At 32.6% G+C, this 25,845-nt stretch overlaps 1 protein-coding gene across 1 annotated transcript in view; it reads right to left on the bottom strand.

Annotated features, from left to right (window-relative positions):
• The window catches only part of LOC145665892 (chymotrypsin-like elastase family member 1), a 144,107-nt gene that overhangs the window by 64,518 nt on the left and 53,744 nt on the right, over positions 1-25,845 (bottom strand). The window contains exon 3 of the mRNA XM_081733000.1: positions 24,873-25,018. Within this exon, the coding sequence (XP_081589126.1) occupies positions 24,873-24,959 (87 nt within the window). The 5' untranslated portion in view covers positions 24,960-25,018. The remainder of the gene's footprint in view (positions 1-24,872; positions 25,019-25,845) is intronic.

The following is a 25,845-nucleotide window of genomic DNA, read 5'->3' on the forward strand; positions in this document are numbered from 1 at the left end:
TATAGCTTCTTATTTATTATAAGAAAAATGTTCGTTTTATGAAAATTTCGTAAAACCGCTTCCCATTTAAAACTTACGTACATAACTCAACAGTTGGATAATTCTCTTTTAGACTAGTTTATTTGATTTTTAATCCATCTTTAATGATCTCATTAATCAGTTTATCTGTTAAGTGTTTTGTAAATCTAGGTGGAAGAAAGACCTTAAACTCTTCGCATTCAACTAAAATGCTCTTTCCAAACTTAGTTTTAATCTTTTCCATTTTCATCTTATATTCTGTATTTAATTCTAATTCTCTTAATCCAATAACTTGTTTTTGCTCAAGACTTTCAAGTATATTTAAAAACACAATGTGACTCGCTGTCGTATTTATTATGTAGAAAATCAATGATCTCTCTTCAATTTTTATCTTTAACGGAAACTTTTTAATCATTTTTGCTAATTTTAGAATAGCGTCCATGGAAAACCTCCATAAATATTACCAAAAAATACATTTAACTATCTAAAACTCTTCTACTACGTTCTCAATTTTAGGGTCATATGTAAAGTTCTTTTGTCCAATTAAAATCGCATAGCATATAGTATTATCAGCCACAGCTTCTGCAAAGTCTGCTACAATCTTTAGGTTTGTTGTCTCAATTACCGATTTATTTTTCCTCATACTACAATTAATCACATACATTGGCCTGTTATCTATAAACTCTTTAGGATCATTGTATATTTCGGTATTACCACATGTAATTCTCTTAAATAAAGTAAAATCTTCATACATCTTAAAATAATCTCTGTTAGTAATACCTAAGTTTCTTGATTATTTTGGAAATACCTCATTCCTTTAATTCTTACGATAGATATTCATTACCTTACAATGATCGAACTTACTTGCATCTGCGGTTTGTTTGCTACTTCTATCAGTTTGGAACATTACAATTACGAAATCAGGCATATCAAATTCTCTAGAATTAAATTGAGTAGTAACATCTAACTCCAAGAAAAAACCTACAACAGTCTTCTGAACACACTGGTAAGTATGGAATGAAAATATGATTTTTGGTTCTTTAAGAATATTCAACTTTAACTTGTTTTCGTAATTAGATTCGTTTTCAATAATAGGCATTCTTATCTCCATACTCTTTATTTTTATTTTTCCATCATGAGGAGCTGTCGCACCTGCTCCTGATCCAAACCATTTGTACAAGACATCGTTATTGTTGTTAGCTTTTGTAAATGTTAATCTCAATCCACCTTTCCACATAACCTCTTTATAATCACTTAAAAAGCCTGGAATTAATCTTAGTAGATACAAAACGCTAAAGTCCTTTATTAGACCGAGTTTATCATCTGTTTCGAATCCTGCTTGTTTTAGATATTCAACTTCTGGTTTGGAAATCTTTGATGTTCCAATAGCTGTACATGTTATTCCTGGTAGTTCAATCTTATCTATAACAACTCCATGCTTTCTAATCTCAATTTGAGAAAAGAAGAATGGTAAGAAGTTTTATAGTATCGTTTTTACCAAATTTTCCTCCAGCTGATGCACCATAAACTTCAAAATTTATACGACAATCTCCTTTGTGTGGATGTAGGACCCCCCCACATCGAAATCAAGCTCAATATCTTTGTTAGCTTCATTCAAATTATTAAATGTTCTTGTGTCAGCTTTAAAACACTGTAACTCGAAACTCTCAATACTATCCATTTATTATAAAGAAAATCTTGAAACAACGCTTTTGTGAAATGTACCCATTAAAAGAATTATACATAGTAACATTAAAAAAATTCATAATCCCCATCCTAACTTAACCTTAGCATTCATAGCAGTACCAACTCCAAAAGCAGCCAATCGTTCACCAATTGATGCATCACTACTAAATGCTCTATTCCATGCTTTAGTTTCTAGTTCCTTATCAGCAATATGTCTTGACTCTGCATTTTTATTGTCTCTGTAGTATATATCGTGTTCTTTACAAGCCTCATCTAATAGGTTAATACCTTTATCACCTCTTTCTAACCTTTCTTGCAGCTTCGTAAAAGGTCCGCAAAATCTGAAGCCTGGAATATGTAACTCTGGTATACCCTTCATGTTTAAAATTTTATTCATTAGTCCTTTTCCAAGCTTCTCATCATTCCGGAATCGTGGTGGTAACGTATTTAAGATCTTAATCAAACAACCTATACCTATGGGATCATTAGGAATAAATTGCGAGAGCTTATTATTAATCATGCTTACTGTACCTACTTTCTCATTATAAAAGTTATTATTATCAGCCTTTTCTTCTCCATCTATAACAATTAGCCTATCTATAAGCTTTCTACCATCAACAATCCATATATATTCTTTAGGTAATTCGTTGTATATTTTTATTCCTTCCCCAGACTTTGGTGTTTTCTTTCTTGTCGGTGTTGGAGGTAAATATGCCTTAATATAATCATCCCAAATAAGCTTGATAATATTATTGTACTTAGAACCTCTATTAGATGCTATTTTTTATTTTTATCTCGATTATATTTTTGGAAGGCAGCAACTAATTCTATTATTATATCCTTGTACTTTCAAAATCGTAATCATCATAATCTTCAATGGTTTTATTAGTATTCGTCATAACAATTCCCATAGACCTTCTATTCCTTAATAAGTTTTACTATTAATTATCAAATCATCACCACTCACTTTAACTTCAGAATTTCCTATCTTATTTATTATTCTTCCACCTTCTTCAACAGCTCTTATTCCAAATACACTATCATTTCTTCTACTATAATATTTTGTTGCAATTTTACCAAATGATTGTGCTGCTGTTAAAGGCTCTACTCCTTCGACTTTTTCTTTAATTTGTTTTCTCAGTTGTTTTATTTCTCTTGTTATAGGCGTGTCACTACTACCTGGAGGACTATCATAAGTTATTTTTTAGGTGTTTCTAGTAGACTAGGATCTATTGAAGCCGTCTTATGTACAGATGGAACAAGTACAGTTATTACATTTTTATTTTGTTCTGCTACTTCTTTGATCTCACTTCCTAAATTTTGGATAGCGTCAATTACAGGTTGTTCTTGTGTCTTAAATTTATCGTATATGCCTGCTCTTTCTTTCTTCCAAGATTTGAAGCCCTTTATTAAGAACGCCTTCAACTTAATATTCTTATTAATTTTTTCTCATCCATTTATTATATAGAAAACGAACAAACGTCAACAATCTTCAACAAAACAAAACATGAAAAAACATCAAACGTCTATGAAGTGTTTTATCTTGTTCCTATACTTACCATTGTTTACCTTCCTTGTCATATCAATTACTACAAAACCATAATCTTCTTGCCAACATTTTGAACATATTTCTTTAAATTTATCATAAGACATATCTCCTCCAACAAACTCGCTATACACATGTTTAAGATTAGAAAGCATCTTGTCTAAATACGCATAGGAAGTTAACGTTATCTCTTATAAGCTGTTTAGGTACTTTTGAATATGTCTGTGCAAGATAGAAACAGTCTAAATGTCTATGTTTACCTCTCGTAAAGTAATTTCTAACAGTATCTTCGTTCTCCAAAATGTAATCGCCAAACACAACGACAGAGTATTTTTCACCTTCATCAATAGGTACAATACAATCATTATTGGTTAAGAACGTTGCTATTTGCTTCTTAAACTTTAGTTCTGCTTTCTCAAATCGATCTTTTAACTGCTCATACTTTGGCTGATTCATGCTTTTAGAATATATGTAGAAGTAATTATTGTTTAACCAACCTGGCTGTAATAAGAAGTTAAATAACAGAAAAGCTTTTACCACAACCAGATGGACCCACAATAAGACATCGAATATCATCAGGTATAAGTTCTCCATTTCTTTTCTTAGCTATTATTTCTTTTATCATCTCTTTTACATCCCAATTAATAGTTTTCTTACTCATTTATTATAGATAAAATTTTGATTCAGACCCGATAAATCGTCGAGTTCCTGGGTGCCAGCACCTTTTATGATATTATATTTTTAAGTTGTTCTCTGATCTTATGCAACGTATTTTTTATATATTCCTCATCCATTTCGCCATTTAATGTTATTATCATCTCTAACTGTTCTTCAAATGAGTTAATACAAGTGACAATGGTTCTATATTCATCTTTTCTTTTGCTTATGTTTAACTTAGAAGACAAACCTGTTATAATAGCACTTCCAGTAGCAAGAGACGTTGTTAATATTGAGTAAATTGTTACGGGTATAAAAATATTAATAAACCCATTTGTTGCAGAAAGTATAACTGATAACGTGATCAAAATGTAGTACGCATAATTAACAATTCGTAGTTTTCTCTTTTTCTTTTTTAAGCTGCATTCTACCTTTTGAATGATATCTTCTATTAACTTGATTACTTTCTCTCTTGGAATATCTCTAGGTAAATCAAACACATTCATTTATTATATAATAAATGGCTAATGTGTTTAAGTTAATGAGTGATACTTCTGTTTTAAAGAAGAAACTCCATTACGAATTAGACAACAGTAGCAACTATTTAAGTATAGGACTAGTTGGGTTTTACAGTACATATCTAACTCCAAACATTACACATAATACCTTGTTTAAGTATGTAGATGAAACTGTTCGTATACCAAATGGACAATACAGCTTAAACAGTCTTAATGATTATTTAAAATCTCACTCCATAAACATAACGTTAAAAGAGGATCATATAACAAATAGAGTAAACATGTGATATGGTATCAAAATAGTAAATTTAGATACTGTTTTGGATTTAGGTATTTTGAATTTTTAGAAAAAAACAAAACACGTATTGGAAGTAAGTTACCAAAGTTTCATCCGCTCGATACAATTAATGCCCACTCTAATATAGCTGATGGTATGATTGTTAAATATACGGAGTGCACATATAGAGAAACAGGAATTATAGCATCATTTAAAACAAATGCCGAGTTTAAACATAGTATTATTTACGAGCCTACTTGTCCATTATTTTTCCCTATATCTAAAGACAAGTTTGATAATTTTGAGATGAGGATAACAGATGAGAATGATTCCTTAATTGATTTTGGTGGATCAACAACAACTGTACTTTTACAAACCAAGATTTTCTCTTAAATAAATAGGAAGATGTGTTCCATTAAAGGTTGTATGTTTAGTGTTCCTTACAGTGAACTAAAATATTTAAATATCGATCATGTATTAACAAAGAAACAACTTAACGGTAATTCCAAGAAAATTAAAGAAGGTAAAGGAATGGATTTAACTCTAACTACTGCACAAATGAAAAAGATTAAGAAAGTGCATATGGTTGGTTTTATCTTTACAATTCCAGCCATTCTAGCAGCTTTAGCAGCAGTTGGTTCATTAGCAGGTGGTGCAGCAGCGATTACTAAAACTGTACTTGATGCTAAGAAAAATACACAGCCACTTGAAGAACAAAAAAGGCACAATATGGCTATAGAAGAAAAACAACGAGCAGGTAAACCAAAGAAGTCAAAAAACTAAAACCATTGACCAACTTCGATATAGAGAGGTTGGTTAAAGAATTAAAGATAAAACGATCCAGAGGTGTATTTATGAGTGACGAACTCCACAAAACCCTATGTAAATCAGTGTGGCATTGTTAACTTCTTTAATTCAGAAACCATTAGTACTCATTGGATATGCTATTGGAAATATAACATCGAATAGTACGTGTTCGATTCTTATGGCGGTGTTCCTCCTAGACAACTAGTACAATAACTTGGTACCGAAAACTTATTTTACAATGACGAACGAATAAATGACTAATTTAGTTATATGTGGACATCTTTGTGTTAAGGTTTTATATCTTCTAAATCAAGGATTTTCTTTTAGTGATGTTATGTATATGATTAAAATGATTAAATATTATTAAGTTTAAGTGTTTTTATGGTTTATATCCATAAAAGTTTTGTTTAAGTTAAATATGGAAACTATACACTATAGATTTTTAGATTATTTTGAGAAGCATGCGGATGAACTGGATGCTCTAGATAGATATAATTTTTATCAGTATTTTCAGTATGTTAGTGAGATAGACTTAAATGATAGAAACAATGTATATAACGTTATTGATTTATGGAAGACGCTAACACCTAAATTTTTGTACACAGAAGAAGAGTTAAAAAAGTTACTTCCAATAATTACCTTAAAGGAGTCGTTGTCAAATTATAGCTCTAGACCATTAGAATGCAGTAATTGTGTTAGAAAGTCATTAACAAAAGGCATGAATAGCTTCATTTGTAATGATTTTTCTGCAGAGAGTGGTTCGGTTTACAGTACTAATGAAGAAATGAGAGCTGGTTCTGCAAGAAAACCATGGTATGATACTACAAAAAGATTTAAGTTGCAGTTATCTCGTTTACAAGCTTTACAGGATAGAATTATTTCTAAAGATGTGTCCAAGGTGTTAAATGACGAATTTAGAGACATACCAAAAGATTTAATATGAACAAAAGATGTTCTAGAAGTACTAAAGAAAAACAAATACATAGAATATTATGATGATGTCTATTTAATACACTATCACGTTACCGATCAAAAACCATTAAAATTACAACATATGGAAGAAACACTTAAAAACGAGATCGAAAACTTACACGAGGTCTTTAAAAAACTGTATCCGAAAAGAGTATTATTTATTAACTTAAAATGTGTTTTGTACTATTTGTTGAAAAAGCATGATGTTCATGTTGATATTGATTTTAAATATTCACCTAAACAAATAGATATATTGAAGAAATGTTTTGAAAAATTAGGATGGACATTTTCATTATAATAAAATGAGCATGGATATATTTGACAATGTTGCAGACAGGAAGGATGCATCAAACGTTAATATTAGTGAAAAGCAGCTGGAGCAGTTAAGGAATTTAGATAACGTGGTTAAGAAAGAGCTTGAAAAATATAAAAGAGAAAATTATTACACACATCAAAATATAATGAGTCGTGCAGCTTTTAAATCCGAAATATATAAAGTTTTCACAACAAATTATATATCATGGATTGATTTTACAAACAAAAGAATAGTTAATGTAGCCAATGGTGTTGGTAAGCAAGATGCTATTACGATAAACCAGCTTGAATTAATGAGAAGCGATATTCATAAACAATTAGAAGCGGAATTAGAGAACGTTGTTAAAAAGAATGATATAGATAAATTTGTTACAAAAAAATTCCAAACATCAAACAAAGAAGCAAATATGTTCATTATGAAGAAAGAAACTCTAAATCTATTATGTCGATTGAGAACTAAGAATGTTCAAGACTCAATCTTTAGAATATTTAATCTATCGAATGGTTATAAGTTTCTCTACAATCGGAAAATAATGCATATGGAATTAAGTTTGGATAAATACTATCTACATATATTTTTGAACGATACTTTAGTTGAAACTTTTCCTTTAGACGTTAAAAATGGTGATATAATTACGTTTCAGGCAGATGCAAATTCAGCTTAAGAAAGAAGGACAATTACTATCTGTTATTATGTACGAAGAAAGAGAACTTTAATGATTATCTATATAATAAACAAATCAAGAGATACAAGAGGTGCAAGAAATCAACAGATACGAGGCAAAATACCATTAGAATAGAACAAACAAAGAATGGAAAATATATTAAGAAAGGTATTTGTTCTATATGTGGTGTTACTAAAACTCAATTCTTTAAAAATAAAGATTGACTATATGAAGGTAAAGGTATTAGAGACGACATTATAGAAGAAATTCACAAACCATCTAGAAAAAACTTTGACAGACTAAGTGTAGTTATAAAAGGTATCAATGATCTTTGGCAAGCTGATCTTGTAGAAATGGATAGCGGAGTATTAAAAGGTATTTGCAAATTAAACAAAGGCTATAAGTATCTGCTAACGATTATAGATGTGTTTTCGAAATATGCGTTTTCTGTTCCTGTTAAAGATAAGAGTGGTAAGAATTTTACAGAAGCATTTAAATCCATATTAAGAATGAGAAAGCCAAGTAACTTACTAACTGATCAAGCTAAAGAGTTTTACAATAAAGAATTTAAGAAGTTGATGGAGGAAAATGAGATTTATCACTACTTAACCTATAGTGGTAAGAAAGCTTCTGTTGTTGAGAGGTTTAATAGAACACTTAAACTAAACACGTGGAAAAGGTTCACGACACAAGGGAATTACAAATGGATAGAGATATTACCAGCGTTGGTTAGTGAGTATAATAATAGAGTACATAGAACAATTGGTTTAAAACCTATAGAAGTTAACGAGAAAAATGAACGAACAATATTGGAGAAAGTGTATAAGAAAGAATATAAGCGTGTTAAACCCAAATACAATTAGGTGATCATGTTCGTATAAGTAAATCGAAAGGATTATTTGAGAAAGGATATAGACCTAATTGGTCAACAGAAGTATTTGTTATTAGCGAAGTTATTCCATCTAATCCACCTACGTATAGAATTAAAGATTTAAAAGGGGAAGATGTGCAAGGTAGATTTTACGAACCAGAATTATTAAAGACGAAAATTAAAGATGAATACTTGGTGGAAAAGGTGTTGAGAAAGAAAGGTATCAAAGTACATGTTAAATTTTTAGGATTTGATGATTCATATAATAGCTGGATAGATAATAGTAATGTTGTAGTGTAAATATAAATGTTGTCTTTTATGGAATAATAACCATAAAAGGTTAGTTTGAATGAGATAAGGGTAACAAAACTTTACTCTTCAAACAACAAAGGGCATTATTATCAAACGAAATAAAATTAAAAATAATGATTTTCTATACAATAAATATGAGTACTATGGATATTTCTCTGAGTTTAAATGGTATTTCCTACGAACAGATTAAAGACAATTATAAGTATGGTATTTTGGGGGACTTTAAACTGATTATAGATAAGAACACGGGATATTTCAATGCTACTAAGTTGTGTCAAGATGGTGGTAAAGGATTTAAAGATTGGATAAGAAATAAGGAATCAAAAGAACTAATACAATACTATAATGAAAAATTAGCAATACAACAGAAAAAAGCGTCGGAGCAAAAGTGCTCCAGCGCTTTAGTTATCGAATAACAGAAGAAGATAAAGAAACAAATACAATTATCTCAGGGAAATATGTATATAGAAAGATATTTCTCGCTATTGCACATTGGTTGTCTAAAGATTTTTACGATAAGTGTTATGATATAATTGAAGACACTTTATACAAGGTTTTAAACAATACCAAGACAATAACAAAGAACGACAAAGAAAGGCAGAAAAGATAGAACAATCAATGGAAAGATTAGAAATAGAAAAAACAAAGCTTAAAGAAATAGCAGCAGTACATACCGAAGACCCAGGAAGAATACATAAACTTATTATTATTAAAGAGAACCTTACAACTGAACAATTAGAAAAGATATTAGAAAAGTACGAAACAGACAAAAGAGAACAAGTGCAAAGCTATGAGAGTTACAGGTATTGGGTTGGAAGAATTCAAGAGTGTAACATAAAGACAAGATTACAGTGCTTACAAGAAAAATATCCAGACATGACTATATTGTCTAAAACCAAAGACCCAAACTCGATTAACTTTCTAAATAAAGTAAAAGAAAAATGTGATTGTGTTATTTCGCATGGTTGTCATGTATACCTAAAGAATGTGGATGGAGAAGATGTTGAGTTTGTTATTGATTTATTTTAAATATAAGAGACAATTAACATTAAGGTTCGTATTTAGATATTCGTTAAGGTAAGGGTAATGAGTTTTGGACATCCCTATCAGATGAAGATTTGGTTAAAGAAATTGCTTGTATGATAGGTTATTATCTGGTAATTAAGGTTACAACTTTTATGGTATAAAAGCCATAAAAGGTGATTAGTTAAGCATCAAACAAAACATCTGTTGTAACATCAAATGCTAAATTCAATATAGTACCTAAATCAGAATTATTATGATATCTTCTTATTATAACTCTCCAATCCACGAAACGTCTAAATAAATATATAAACTCTACAAAGAGGTCTTGATAAATTGAAATGTTATGCCAATGAGCACGGTCTTTGAACTCCGCAATAAATAATTTTGTTAAATTTTGAAACATTGAAATCATTGTCCAATTTACTTTGTCAGCGCAATCTTTTATAAGGTTTTTCTGATAATTGCTGGGATCCACATAAGCGACCTCAATAAAGTTTATCTGCATGTTCTCGTATAAAAGCTTCAGAGAGTTTGCTTCCATAAGATATACCATCAAAATCAACTTTGTCTATAAACTCATTAATAAATTCTTCAGATAGGTTTTGATTTAACGATACTTTTTTCCAATGAACTCTATCTGCAAGTTCTCTTATAAAGTCTTCTGATAAGTCTTGGCTTTTCGAAATAATCTCTCAATCAACTTTATCAGCAAATTCTCTTATAAACTCTTCTGATAACTTTTTCCGTGAACATATTACACTCAAATTAACTTTCTCCTGATATTTACGTATGAAGTCTTCTGTAATGTGATCATAGTTATATTCCTCCTCATAATCATCATAACCCATAGATAACCATTCTTCATCAGTCAGTGAATCTAACATCTCATCGTACAAGTTCATAACGTTTGTATAGAGAATGTTTTGTACAAGATACGAATTATTTTCTTTAGTAGCTTTCTTGAACAAATGATCTAACATACCTAGGTATACGCTAAAATTTATTTTGTCTTCATCATTATAGCCACCAATATCTAAATGTTTACGTACACAATCAAATATAGTTTTGTAAGATAATATTTCCTTAGCACTAGTCATATTCGTCTGTTCGTTTTTATTCTTAGATTTTTAAAATTTATTTCATTTTTGGTTTTCTATATGATAAATATGGAGAAACATTTTGATTTATTACATGATAGACTTAAACTAATTCATGAAAATCATAAACTCTTAGCAGCACTACTAGAGAAGTAGGCACTGTTAATAGAGAAGCAAACACTGTTAAAGGAAAAAGAATTATTAATAGCACAACAAAATACACCTGATTTGGGTAGTGATGAATATGGTAGTGATGATTATGACGATGATTATGACGATGAGTAAGTTTACAAACATTATTCTGTTTTAAATGTGTATATGTAACTTTGATCGGTTATTCCCATGAAAGCCCATTCTTAATATAATATATTAATAGATATCGAGATTTTCTTTCATAATGAGTATTAGCTGTTGTATTAAATATGAAAATGGTTATATTTTCCTATTTTCTATAATACGAGGATGGCATCGATACTTACCGTTAAACCTATATTTGACAGTGTGTGCAATTATTTAAATATCGAAGACAAAATTAATTTTAGTAAATCATTAGGCATGCTAGATCATTTGTTTAAAAATCAACAACAGACACCTGCAAAGAGTTAGAGGATGCCTTAAAATCTATTGGTATGATGCTATCTGATATAGTCCTAAACAGTTTAACTAAAGAATAATGGAATCAAATTTGTGAAGGTGAATTGACTGAAACATTTATGAGAAAATATGATAACAAGATTAACTTTAAAATTATCTCTATATATCAAAATTTATCAGAGGATTTTATGAGATATTACGATGGTAAAATAAATTTCTATCTAATATCACAGTGCCAAACATTATCAGATGAGTTTAACCTTTTGTCACTCGCGCTGTTGGAAAAAAGCAAACAGGTGAATAAATACTAATTTATTTTTACAAACTGTCGCATTAGCGGAGTCACCCTCACTACTATTCCTCAAGTGGTTCCTTCCCCTCTTCCACCTAAAAGCTCGCTGACGTGCTGCAATTGTAGTAGCTTCCAGTAAAGGTTGAGGAAATAGTTTCGTCTGTGTTTGCTTTTTTCAAACGCGCGAGTAGTTCCGTGATAAAAGTAGCAACCATATATTTTTATGGAGTTTGAAATTTTCCAACGCGCGATCGTTAATGTGATTATTACTGTTTATGAGTGAAGTTTTGTTTTTCTAAGCAATGTCTCGCTTCTTGGATATAAGTGAGATACAGAAGTGACTTGACAATATTAATGATGAGTCTGATATTAACTATCGAAAATTAGTGGCTGCTGAAAGTGATGCGGATTTAAGTAATGAAAAAGTGAATGTATATGATATTGATCATGATAGTGAAGCAGATAAGAACAGTATAGATGCAGACGTAGATGCAAACGATGTGGATGTGAGTTACAGTTACAGTGAAAATAGTCAAGATTGTTTCATTGGGAAAGACAGATAAACAAACTGGAAGTAACTGGCAGATATCCGAAAACATTGTGAAAAAGATGCTAGGACAGAAACTTACTGCTAAGGGTATCACTGACTAAATTGATGCTTTTTTTAAAAAAAATATCGATATAGCCGTGATTACGAAATTGTAAAATGTGCTAACAAGTATTTGGAAAAAGTACGAACAAGTTTCGAAAAAGAACGCACTGCAACTGTACAGCGACTTCAAGAGCGGAATTATTGGCTCTATTTCGACGTCTTTATTTGATTGCTACAAAGAATTGAGCACATGATGACGTAAGATCATTGTGGGTATGTGACGGAACATAACTTCCAATCGTAGGAGCAGCAATGAGTTACACGAGCTTTTTACTACTACTCAGGGCATTAGATCCGATGATTTCGAAACCCGACCTCAGAGAAGAGATATTGACAAACTATAGATATACCACATTGACTTGACATCTAGCATTCTGTTCCAAGTGCTGCTATCGGCTGAAGTAATCAACTTCCTTTCGCCAAGGCTCTTTCGTTTAGCAACAGCTGAACCCTTATTGGCTCAACGCGTGGGTGTGTCGATGGTTTGAGCTTTAGTTCGCATTTTTGCCACAGATGAAGACATTTTGACAGCACTTTAACAGCAATTCGAAATGTTCTATGTAATTTACTCAACAATTGTATGCATTACTTCAAATAAATGTTATTAAATATATTGTTTCTATCTCAAAATGTCAATGTTGGAAAAAAGCAAACGCGCGAGCAGTTATGTTACTAAAATTGGCGCGAGTGACAAAAGGTTAAAAGAGACTATAACGATAAACTTGGTCTTGCTGATTCGTTGGAGGAAGAGGAAGATGATGAATTTCTTGATGATTTATTAGGAGGTGGAGATTATTATTAATTTTCTGACCTTTGGTGTGATTTAGCAGAAGAATATAGAAGACATCACTCCATAATAAACGTTAACCCTTGGGAAGATGATGATGATGATGGATTAGATTTATATTACAGCGGAATTAAAACTGTTTTTGATTCAGCTGATGTTTAAAAATGATTTAGTTTTCATTAGATCAATATTAACTTTGATGGGGTATTCCCATGAAAGCTATGTTCCAATACAACGAGTAATATGTAGAAAATGGCAGGAGTGTACAATGTTAAGTGTTAAATGAAAATAAAAATAGGACAACTGAAAATAAAAATAGAACGAAAATTAATAAGAAAAAATTGGTGAAGATAAAAAATTGAAGAGTGATAGCAAGATTTTCTATATAATAAATAAGATGAGTAATTATAGTAAATTTACTGCAGTAGAGTTAAGACGGCAATTTAAAGAGAAGGGAATCAAAAGATATTCCCGATTACGAAAACATGAACTAATAAACCTTCTTAAACAATATGACGATGAACAAAGCAAAAGACAGATTAGAAATATATTCCCATTTAAACAAGAAATATTTGAAGAACCAGAAATCAAAGCTGAATCAATACCAATTGATGTAAAGCTCAAAAAAACGACAATGAAATCAAGATTAGAAACGTGGAGATTCAAAACAAATTACAAAGAATATGATCCTCTAGAACAATATATTACTTGAACAACGAAGGCTTTAATAAATAGACTAAACACCAGCTTACAAAAACATGGTTCGTTAAAGGTTAACCTCTGGATAAACTGTCAATATAAGAAAGGTAAAGAAACTCAAAACTTTTACTTTAACACTAACAACAAAGAGGTATTCCAATCAACCAATCTAAAAGAATTAATAAGTAATGCTAAAGAAATATTACGAACAAAAATGGATGAGTTCCAAGGTAGAGTTTCTGGATGGACTCTTACAAATATAAACTACATAGAGTTAGCTCTCAATAAATATGCACCGTAAAGAGGATCATCATACATAGAACTACCAAATGAAATTAAAAGGAAAAAAAGCTGTTATCAATGTAAAAAACAAAGTTGAAAAATGTTTCTTGTATTCAATTGCTTCTGCATTACATCCTGTTGAAAAAGACCCACAACGACCATCAAAGTACAAGCATATTGTTATAGACTTAGAAGAAAAATAAAAGGTATCGATTATCCTGCAAAACTAAGTGATATCCCAAGAATTGAAAGACGACTCAATATATCATTTAACGTTTATACATATGATGATGATGGAGAAGAGTGTACGATTTATATCATACTAAAAACAAAAAAGACAAACATGTGAATTTTTATATGTAAAAAAAGAAAATAAAACACACTATTGTTGGATTAAAGACTTAAGTAGATTAGTTAGCACCCAAATAACCAAAAACAGAGCTCGACAATATTTGTGTGATCGATGTTTATTATACTTTTACTCGCAAAGTGCATTAGATAAATACAAAAAACATTGTAATACTCACGAAGCTGTTAACATAGTAAAGCCACCAGAAAATACATATGTTGAATATCAGAACTATCAATATACGATGAAAACGCCATTTGTAATTTTTGCTGATTTTGAATGTCTGCTACATAAGGTTATGGGATGTAAACAATGTTATCCAGAAGATGAATCATATACTAAAAATATCAGCAGCACAAGCCATCTGGGTTCTGTTACTATATTGTAAAAAGTGATGGAAGTAAAACAGACCCTGTTGTGTATAGAGGTAAAGATGTAGCTAAGAAGTTCATAAGAATGTAGAAGAAAGAAGCCAAAGAAATTTCGAACATGTATATAGAAAAAAACGAATTACCTTTAGCTCGTAAACAGTTAAAAGAGTTCAACAAATCGAAATCCTGCTCTTACTGTAAAGTAAAATATTCACCAGAAAACCACAAAGTTAAACATCACGATCATATAACAGGAGAGTTTGTAGCTGTATTATGTAAGAACTGTAAATTAAAAGTTAGAAGTTTTACCAGTGATTATACATCTTTTCAAGATATGACTCTCACTTGTTTATAAAAGAACTAGGATGTAATAAAGATCAAATAGAATTAATACCTAATAACGAGCAACGTTACATATCATTGAGTAAAAAAGTTGGTACTATCAAATTAAAATTCGTAGATTCAGTTAGATTTATGGCATGTAGTTTAGACAAATTATCATCAAACCTAACGAGAGGACAAATGACTCACACACAACACTTCTATCCTAATGAAGAACAATTTAACCTTGTAACAAGAAAAGGTGATTACCCGTACAATTATGTTAGTGACTGGAATAAGTTTAGACAGAGACAATCACCAATATAGACAACATTCTACAACAAGTTTAGCAACACACATATAAGTTATGAGGATTATAAGCACGCAAAGAAAGTGTGGAAAACATTTAAAATGAATAATCTCGGACAGTACCATGACCTATATCTAAAAACTGATGTGTTGTTATTAACAGATGAGTTTGAGAACTTTAGAGAAACACGCCTTAAAGATTATGGTCTTGATAAAGCTTGATATATGACAGCACCAGGTTTAGCTTGGGATGCGATGTTAAAGACGACAAATATAAAACTAGAGTTAATAACAGATTACAATATGGTGTTGAAGTTAGAGAAAGGCATAAGGGGTGGAATTTCGCAATGTAGTAAAAGAGATGTAAAAGCAAACAAAAAGTATATGGAAGGTTACGATGGAAACAAAGAAGATTCTTACTTTATGTACTTGGATGCTAACAACTTGTATGGATGGGCAATGAGTCAATAATTACGATTTAAGGGATTTAGATGGTTAAGTGAAGACGAGATAAGAGAAACAGATTACACAAATATACGTGATGATTCTGATACTCGTTATATATTAGAAGTTGATCTTGAATATCCTAAAGAATTACATGACTATCACAAAGACTACTCACTACCACCTCAAAACATGTGTCCACCTGGTTCAAAACAATTAAAACTGTTAACAACCCTATACGATAAGGAAAAATATGTAATTCACTATCGAAACTTAAAACAATGTTTGTCACTTGGATTAAAACTTAAGAAAATTCATCGTGTAATAGAGTTTGAGCGATCAGATTGGTTAAAGAATTACATAGATTTAAATACGCAGATGAGAACTAGAGCAACAAATGACTTTCAGAAAATGAACAATTCAGTTTTTGGAAAGACTATGGAAAATATTAGAAAGAGATGTAAACCTATAAAAATAGAATGTGACCAAACAAGAGTAGACAAACTAATTGCTAAACCAAATTTTAAAGATAGAAATATTTATACTGAGAATCTATGTGCAATCATAATGAACAAAACAAAATTAATTTTCAATAAACCAATATATGTCGGAATGAGTATCTTAGATCTATCGAAATATTTAATGTACGACTTCCATTATAATGCGATGACGCCAAAATATCAAGACAAATTAGAAGTATGTTATACAGATAGCTATATATACCATATTCAAACAGAAGATGTGTACGAGGACATGTAAAATTATATTGATTACTTCGACACGAGTGATTACTCTAAAGATAACAAATATAAGATACCACAGGTTAATAAGAAAATACTTGGTAAGATGAAAGATGAACTTAAAGGAACAATCGTAAAAGAATTTGTTGGTTTAAGATAAAAATGTATTCAATCAGGTTCGAAAAGTTTAAATGTTGTAAAAAAGCAAAAGGAGTTAAGAAAACTGTTGTAAGTAAAAAACTGTCATTTGACGATTATAAAGACTGCTTGTTCAACCAAAAATAATATTATAAAAAGATGAATTTGATTAGAAGTTATAAGCACGATTTGTACAGTATAGAAGTAAATGAGTTAGCTTTAAGTTGTGTAGATGATAAAAGATGTGTTTTAGAGGATGGAGTAAATACTCTACCATGGGGACATTATAAGATGGAAGAGATGTAGTTTTTGATGTAAGTTTTTTAGATGTAAGTTTTTATGATTTTAAATGTCATAAAAGCCTATGCGTCTACCCAATCTCACATTATGCTATTCTTCTGTGTTAAATAACATTTGCTAAAGGTACTGGGAGGGGGAAAGTACGCTAGAAGTAACCATTGTATACTACTTGCATTTCATTTCATTCATCCTCAATTAATTACTTCAGCCCTGTACTGCTCAGATCCCCATGTCCTTTCGGTCTTGCCATGCGAAGTGCTATTCCCACATTCTTCTAAGAAAAACTGATAATTGAGCCAAATATCTGTGGTTGTAACCCCACAGTACAGTACAGCAAGAGTATAGCATTTTTGTAGTGCAATCCCAAGTTCAAATGCAGGTTGGAAAGAAAATGACCTATGTCCATAGAGTGTGTTGCAATTTCATATTTAAACCGCAAACAATACTATCATTATTGCCACTTAGGTATTTTTGTATTCTGCACATGAAGATGTAACATAATTTGATAATGGTGACATTGATGAATTTATATATTGTGATACTGAGAAATATAGAGCTTGCAATGTGAAGAATCAAGCCCATGATGTGATTTTCAATATATTTCTTTCTTAACATGTCTATCTACTTATCCTTTCAAATCTTTAAGTATATTATATAACACTAGTTAACAAATTTAAACTTTTTGTTTGTTACATGAGAAAAATCACCTGATCTTAAAGGAACTTTTTGCGCTGAATTCGAATATGCACTCGATTTCTCTCCATCAGGTACAGTTTTCCCGTAACAGAGGAATTTTCGGGAAATTCCTTCAAAAATTTCCCTTTTTCAGATATTTTATTCCCCTACCTCCTGTCCCCTTACATATAGTAACATAGAAATTATACCTATGTATACCTTGATTTATATTTAACAAACCCCAAAAGTTTCGTGAAAATCGCTTTGTTCTTTCTAGAGAAATAAATATATTTGTATGTATAATGTGTGCACTGTTTATTGCACCTGATAGTAATGCTTTCAGATCTCCTGAGTTGGGGTAAAAACGATTTGCTTTATTACTACAAACACAGACATAAAAATGAATATTTACAATAGTCAACAACACACTTGTATTGCTCTCTGTAAATTAGAAACGTGTATAAAAATAGATTTACTTCCAACGTATATTTTTTTTAAACGTACAGTATATGTATATCTTAATACATATATATACAATTCTCCAAGTTTTTTCGTTTTGTTCAAGAAATTGTTATCAATATTTGTTATCAAATGTAACAGAATGCAAAAGAAAGAAAGAATGCAGTCTGAATTTTCCACTACGGTATCGTTTCCCCCCTCCCCCGCGCATTTTTTCTTTCTTGTGTTCTTGACACCTGGTGTGGGAGTTTTGTACATTTTTATATTGACTTGTGGTTTAACACTACTTCACTTTCAAAGTTGTCTTTGCTGCTAAGAGTGCTTTCATGTTTGATCTTAACGGCATTATACCCAACTAAGACCAGAAGTTTAGTTTGTGATCAGTACAATGGCGTCAAGAGGACGGCGTTCGTGTGTTAACTCACTAAATAGTTTTTGTTATGTGTGTGGTCAGTTTGTAGTTAAAGGACAGTGTAGATCCATTACGCCATCGGTGAAACTAGCATATTATATATATTTCGGATGTCGTGTGGGAGATCAGGACAAAACTTGGGCACCCAACATAATTTGTGCGTCGTGCTACGTCACTTTACTTGCATCGGCCAAAGGGAAATGGAGGTTCATGAAATTTGCTGTACCAATGGTGTGGAGAGAACCCACCAACCATCTGCATGATTGTTATTTTTGTCTCACAGTAGTTAAGGGACATTCTAAAAAAAGCAAATACACAATAAGTTATCCCAACGTTAAATCCGCAATTAGACCTATTCCGCACGGGGATGAACTTCCACTTCCCGAGCCCCCTACCAACTGGGAAGAGATATGGCCAAAAGACTCTGATGATGATCATGACCTTGATGAACCATCGACATCAACATGTACATCCAAGGATCCAACGTTCATCCCTGACTGTGTTCGCGAGCCACATTTCATCCGGCAATGTGAACTTAATGACCTAGTCCGTGATTTGCACCTGACAAAACAAGAGGCGAAACTTCTGGGATCAAGGCTCCAGCAGTGGAACTTATTGGATGCAGAAACGAACATATCAGTGTACAGGAAAAGGCATGTTCAATTTTCAAGCTATTTCTCAATGCAAGATAATGTGTGCGTATGTACGGATATAAATGGGTTGATGGCGGAGCTAGGAATTCCTTACGTTCCAGAAGAATGGAGGTTATTTATCGACGCGTCAAAGGTCAGCCTTAAAGCTGTCCTTTTACATAATGGAAATAAAAAAACCTTCTATACCACTTGCGCACTCAGTGAAGATTAAGGAATCCTATGACACCATGTCAACTTTGCTAAATCTTATAAATTACAAGGACCATTCTTGGCAAATATGTTGTGATCTCAAGGTAGTTGGTATTTTATTAGGACTGCAGTGCGGTTACACGAAGTACCAATGTTTTTTATGTTTATGGGATAGCCGAGCTGATGACAAACATTATGACTTGAAGGAATGGGAACCTAGAGTGAATTACGTACCTGGAGAATGCAACGTCAAATACGCTCCTTTGGTAGATCCTAATAACATATTACTACCGCCACTTCATATCAAGTTAGGACTTATGAAAAACTTTGTCAAAGCCATAGACACATCTGGTGAAGGTTTCAAGTATTTGCGAGATAAGTTCCCTAACGTGAATGATGCTAAAATTTCAGCGGGAGTGTTTATTGGTCCCCAAATTAGGAAATTAATGCTCGATGATAGCTTTGACAGCAAGTTAAACAGTGCTGAGCTAGCTGCCTGGACAGCTTTTAAGTGTGTTGTGCGCAACTTTCTGGGCAACAACAAAGCTGAGAGTTACACAGAAATCGTACAGGACATGATACAGAAATACAAAGAGTTGGGTTGTAGGATGTCTTTAAAAATCACTTTTTGCACTCCCACCTCAGCTTCTTTCCTGCTAACCTAGGTGCTCTCAGCGACGAATAGGGGGAAAGATTCCACTAAGATATAATGGCAATGGAGAAAAGGTACCAGGGACGATGGGATCCTTCAATGATGGGTGACTATTGTTGGGGTCTTGGTAGAGAATGCAACATTTCTTACAAAAGAAGGAAGTAGTCTACGTTTTTGTAACCCAATGGAAGTTTCATATATTGAGATAGTTTTGATTGTCTTTTCATGACCTTTTGGTACATTTGTATTATTGTTTATTGTAAATTGTCACACTTGTAAATTATATTGTATTATATTTTATATATGTGTTTGTGGTAATAAAGCAAAACGTTTTACCTCAACTTAAGAGATCTGAAAGCATTACTATAAGGTGCAATAAACAGTACACCCAGTATACATACAAACATATTTATTTCTCTAGAAAGAATAAAGCGATTATTACGAAACTTGGAAGGTTTGTTACATATGAACCAAAGTATACTTAGGTATAATTTCTATGTTAGTATATGCAAGGGGACAAGATCTTGGGGTGTAAAATAAACGAAAAGGGAAATTTTTGAGGGATTTTCCCGAATATCCCTCTGTTACGGGAAAATCGTACGTGATGGAGAAAAACCGAGTGCATATTCGAATTTAGCGCAAAAAGTTCCTTTAAGAACAGATATTTCCTTTTATGTAACAAAACCTTTGTTAACTAGTGTAATTAACCCCAGGAAGCCAAACACAATGAAATGAAACTTGTCAGATATTACGACTAAGACCATCGGTAATATGACTTCATTCTTTTGTGTTCTTAGAGATTGGTATGTTCTCTCTAAGAGTATTCCTTGTTTGTTTTCATATTGAAGTGAGACTTTATCATGGATTGTACATGCCTGAAAACCTTAGTTTCCTAGGTAACGTACAGCTCAACATCGTGGTCCTCAATGGGATGAGTCTGTACAGGGAGATTGATCCGTCTGTCCTTCAACCACCCTTTAAATATTTTGTTTTCCTTACCCTCTTAGTTGAGAATACCCCTATCATACACACGGCTGGTTAATGTGAGTTTCAAACTAGGTGGTCAGTATAAGTGTTTATTCATTTTATGGGAACATGCAGTTCCCATATATAACATTTAAGATGCATATTTCTAATTGCTCTTGAGATTTCCTCGATTTATTTTTATTTTCTAGTTTTAGGATTTATCTTAACATTTTTTCTTCCGTGGTAAGGAATTCAGCAAGCGAGCATGTATCTTGGTAAACATTCGCTTATGCTTCGTAGCGTTAAGTCCAAGCTGATCCCTTGATAAGGTTATGCAATCGGAATAGTTATGCGAGTAGGTATATTATCTTCTAGAACGGTTCTTTGTGGTAGTGTATCGTTTAGGCAATGTTGCCTTTATAAACTTTAAATTACGAGGATCATTTAACTCGAGCCGGCAACATAGTTGTGAAATGGAATGTAGTGAATCACTCACCTTAAAGTCCTTCGATGTAGCGTAGGCCAGCCTGTGGTACCCTTCGCCAGATGTCTGGTAACCGTTGAATACCTGTCAAAGTCCCACTTGGTGAGAGGGTGTTGACAGTGGGCCCTAAGGAACGAGCAATGCTGGGATGTTTGTCTAACCTTTGCCCCTGAGAGGTTCTTTTATTTTTGGGAAAAGGTCAAAATCGCTGGGGCTGATATTCGGTAAGTATGGTGGACGCTTCAGTACCTCCAAACCCCATTGTCGTAACAAAGTATTTACTGGATTGGCTGTATGGCATCTGGCATTGTCGTGTAGAAGAATTGGTCCAGACTCCAGGAGGTGTGGACGTTTGCGCAGCTATGGTGCAACTATGGTATGCAGTATTGACGGTAACACCCGGTTAAAATTGATGTCACAGAGTATTGCCTTCGTGGTCACGACATTATCATCATCATGACCTTCACGTTTGCTGGTTCTTGTCTAAGCTTTTCCGGTCGTTTAGATTTTGGGTGGCGCCATTCCCTCGACTGTTTCAATTCAGGCAGGTAGGATCTTCCCCACATTTCGTAATATGCAATAATGCGGTGAAAGAATTCATCACCTTCCTCATTGTAACGTTGAAGGCGTGGGTGCCCACATTCCAACCTATGCCAATTTTCAACCCCGTTCAGAGTATGGGGTATCCATCTGGCTGCAATTTTCCTCATGCCAAGATCTTGGTTTAGCTTGGTGAACACTGGTCCCGAAAAAAAGTTCAGCTCCTGCGCCAGTTCTTTAAAATCCCAGCGCCGATCACAGTCAAGCAGTGTCCGTAGTTTTGCAAGATGAATTTCGTATAGCTGTTCGCATATGCCCAACAACGTGCATTTTGTTTGTTGACTGTCGTAACGCCTTAAATGCTGCAACCAATTTTGTCACTATCCGATACGTTAGAGCAGCTTCACCACAGGCCCCTACTAATCCTCTGTGAATCATCCTAGAATTTTGCCCTCGTGCTACCTGTATTTTTATAAACATACCCTGTTCTACACGCGTGAGCATTGCATTAGGGTGGTAGTTCACATAACTATCACTTTAACAATTTCTACTCTCCACACACACCGTAATATGGGTCCTCAGCAGCGTTGAACTGACACGTACAGATCTACGGAACACTTTACGTTCGTCATTTGTCTTCTGTCATACGACACTCCAACCGTATGAGTGTTGCCAGTTCGAAATAAATGACCCTCGTATAAACATATTTAGCTCTAACATTAGGACAGGGCTCACCCGTTGGTAATTTCGAAATTTGAACTGAGTCACATGAGATATTTATCAAATTATTTGACTGTCTAAAATACAAATATTATAACTCATGACGTTTGATGTTCGACATAATTGCAGTGCTATAACTGACCGCAGCCGTCAGGGCGATATAACGGTCTTAGTATATAATGTTCTTAACAAAGTATTAGATTTCACAGCTGGACATGAAAAATATACGTTAGAGAGTACAAATTAAACTTTGTTACTAGAAACAGTGAGCAGGAAAGAAACTGAGCATTTATTTTAGTTCGTGTCTTAGTAAAAAATGTTTACAGTACATAGGTATATAAGTCAATGTGGTATTTCATGTTGAGTTGTATATTTAATGACATTTTCACATTCTACGTTAGCTGATCTTGATAACGTAGATTCATCTAGAAGTAAAATATAAAATTCATGAATATATTCCAAATGAGTCAGAGCTCACGTACTGCTATTATTATTATTACAATTGATGAAGAGAGAAACATATGAAATAGATAACATCCCAATATTTGACTGTTTTATTTACCGGTCTCTCCTCCTTAGAGCCAGTGCTAAGAGATATTAACAATAGGAGATTGACGGGTGTAATACACGGTTGTCCTAGCCACCTCGAGAAATGATCCATGTTTGAAAATATTGTGCAGCTTGAGAGATCTACTCATCGTTGTTTTGCTGTGGCTCTTGTTTATAAATTAACAGGTGGCAAAGTGAAAGACACATCTGAATGTTGTTAACTAATCCTAAATCGGTACAAATAGAATCGCGGAAAAGTTTGTCAGCCTCCAGGAGGGATCAATAACAAACAATTTGAGTCGGGTGCGCAAGGAAAAATTCTACCACGTTAAGTTTGATTTCATCTTGGAAACCTGTTACCAAACCAACAGATAGGAAAGGTTAGTTACTCCAAAATGACAACCTTGGACTTTTACAGGTATACTGCATCACCCTTTGGCACAGACAAACTTCACTACACTTATTCCGTAAAATGAGGTAACAGGGCTTTACATCCTGAACTTCTTACCATTCGACAACCGTTTTCGAAAATATGCGAGTAGGAAGTGCACTTTGTTGCGCGAGGTGAGAATTTTGTGAACTACCATCCTCATGTTTTTTGTTTACTACTGAGTCCAGCATTCATATGCATTAGAGATGTACCAAATACATCTTTGTATTTTATAATGTTTCTTCTCGTCAAGCATAACATATGAAAGAAGAATAATTACAGACTTCTATCTGAAGGAATTTACAGAAAATAAATCGCAAAAGTGTTTGGTTCAGAAAAAATAGTTTTAAGACCACAAATTTAGGAAACTGTTAGAAAGGCAATCGACTCACCTTACGTGCAACAAAACTTTCCAAAGCTTTTTATTCTTTATTTTGTGTATATTCAATGTATATTCATTACATGAAAACCTAATTATATATATATATATATATTGCACATTTTAAATTTAAAACTTTTGTTCTAAATCAGGGGGAATATTAAGGAAAAAATATCAAACCATAGAATAGTCAATTTCTTTGAATGTTAAACTACCGTTGTATTGGTAATTAATTTACTCCTTCATGACTGTTCATGACCTGTGAATTCGACTAGCAATAAATGCTTATCGTTCTAAGATCATTAGATGTTACACAGATGGTAATAAACCGCTGTAGGACTTTATGTTTGTGTACTTAAAGCCTTGCTTGTTTACTATATTAACACGCACATATTGGTCATAGTTGCACGTCAAATCGATAACACCTATGAATGAATTTTAACAAAATATCGTCTATATACCCTATTTGAATTTTACTGCATATACAGCAGCAGGCCTGGATTGGCATAGATTGCTATGCGGCATAAATTGCCGCCTCGCCAAGGGAAAAATGGAAATTTTAATAAAAAATAGGAGTTTAGAAGGAAGAGGAAAAAATGTGGATTTGTAATAGTACTGCGAAAAGTTACTGTCTCAGTAATTTTTCCCAAACATACATGAAGGGATTATTTAATTATGCCATCTTTAACTATAATAATCTGTTTGTTCCATTCACTTACCACCATTTTGTTTTTGTATTCATCAAGACAGTGTGCTGCAGTTAGGATCCAATTTTGGTTTAATATGGAGCCACCGCATACGTGCATTCCTGGTTCATCTGTCTGAGATCCTGGTAGTTTTAACTCCACTAGGAATGGAAACTCTCCTGAAATAATTTTATTTCATCATTCACCACAAATTTCATATACAAGTATCTGAAAGACATTTGTCTGCGGATATTAAGAAAATTAATTTTAACAAAAACAGAAAACCAGAGTGAAGTGGTCAGTGAATTTGCAACCAAGAATGTGAGAGAACACAAATAAATGAGCTTCAACAGTCACACACACACACACACACACACACACACACAAACATACACATATATATATATAACAAAATATTATGAAATTTCCGAGCGAAACTCTTATATAAGGATGTAGAATTTCATTCATCAGGAGTAAGCCACGTCATTGTAGCTAGCATAATATAACTTACACATAAATTGCTTTGGTACGAATGAATAACAAAGAAAGTGGCAATTTTTTTCTGAAATAGGAATCCTAAGGAATGTTAAGTAGCTATCTTTGCTCCCAAGAGTAGAGATCACACACACATTCGGAATGTTAAAAATATAAATTTAGCAATACACAATTAAACTGAATACAAATAAATGAAGGGTTCAGTAGTTTTCGTCTCCAATGGGACGTATTAATGTACATCATTCATTACTTCATTTTAAATGCGTAATGTGAATAATACTTAAAGTAGAGATGTGAAATGCTTTATATAAACTTATAAATTTAAATTAAAATAATTTCCGTTTGACAATTTGTGTCCTAAACATTAAAAACAAAGGGATCGTTTACTGCAATATCAATGTTTTTTCCTTGTTTGGCTGAAACTATTTATTTAACTTGGTAATATAACATCCGGTGTCCAAACTTATAATTTAAAGCTAAGAATGTAAGATTCCAGATTTAAAAAAAAAAA

This window comes from Thermobia domestica, chromosome 1 (assembly GCF_964235325.1).
Source record: "Thermobia domestica chromosome 1, izTheDome1.hap1.1, whole genome shotgun sequence".
In the NCBI taxonomy this organism is placed as follows: Eukaryota; Metazoa; Arthropoda; class Insecta; order Zygentoma; family Lepismatidae; genus Thermobia; species Thermobia domestica.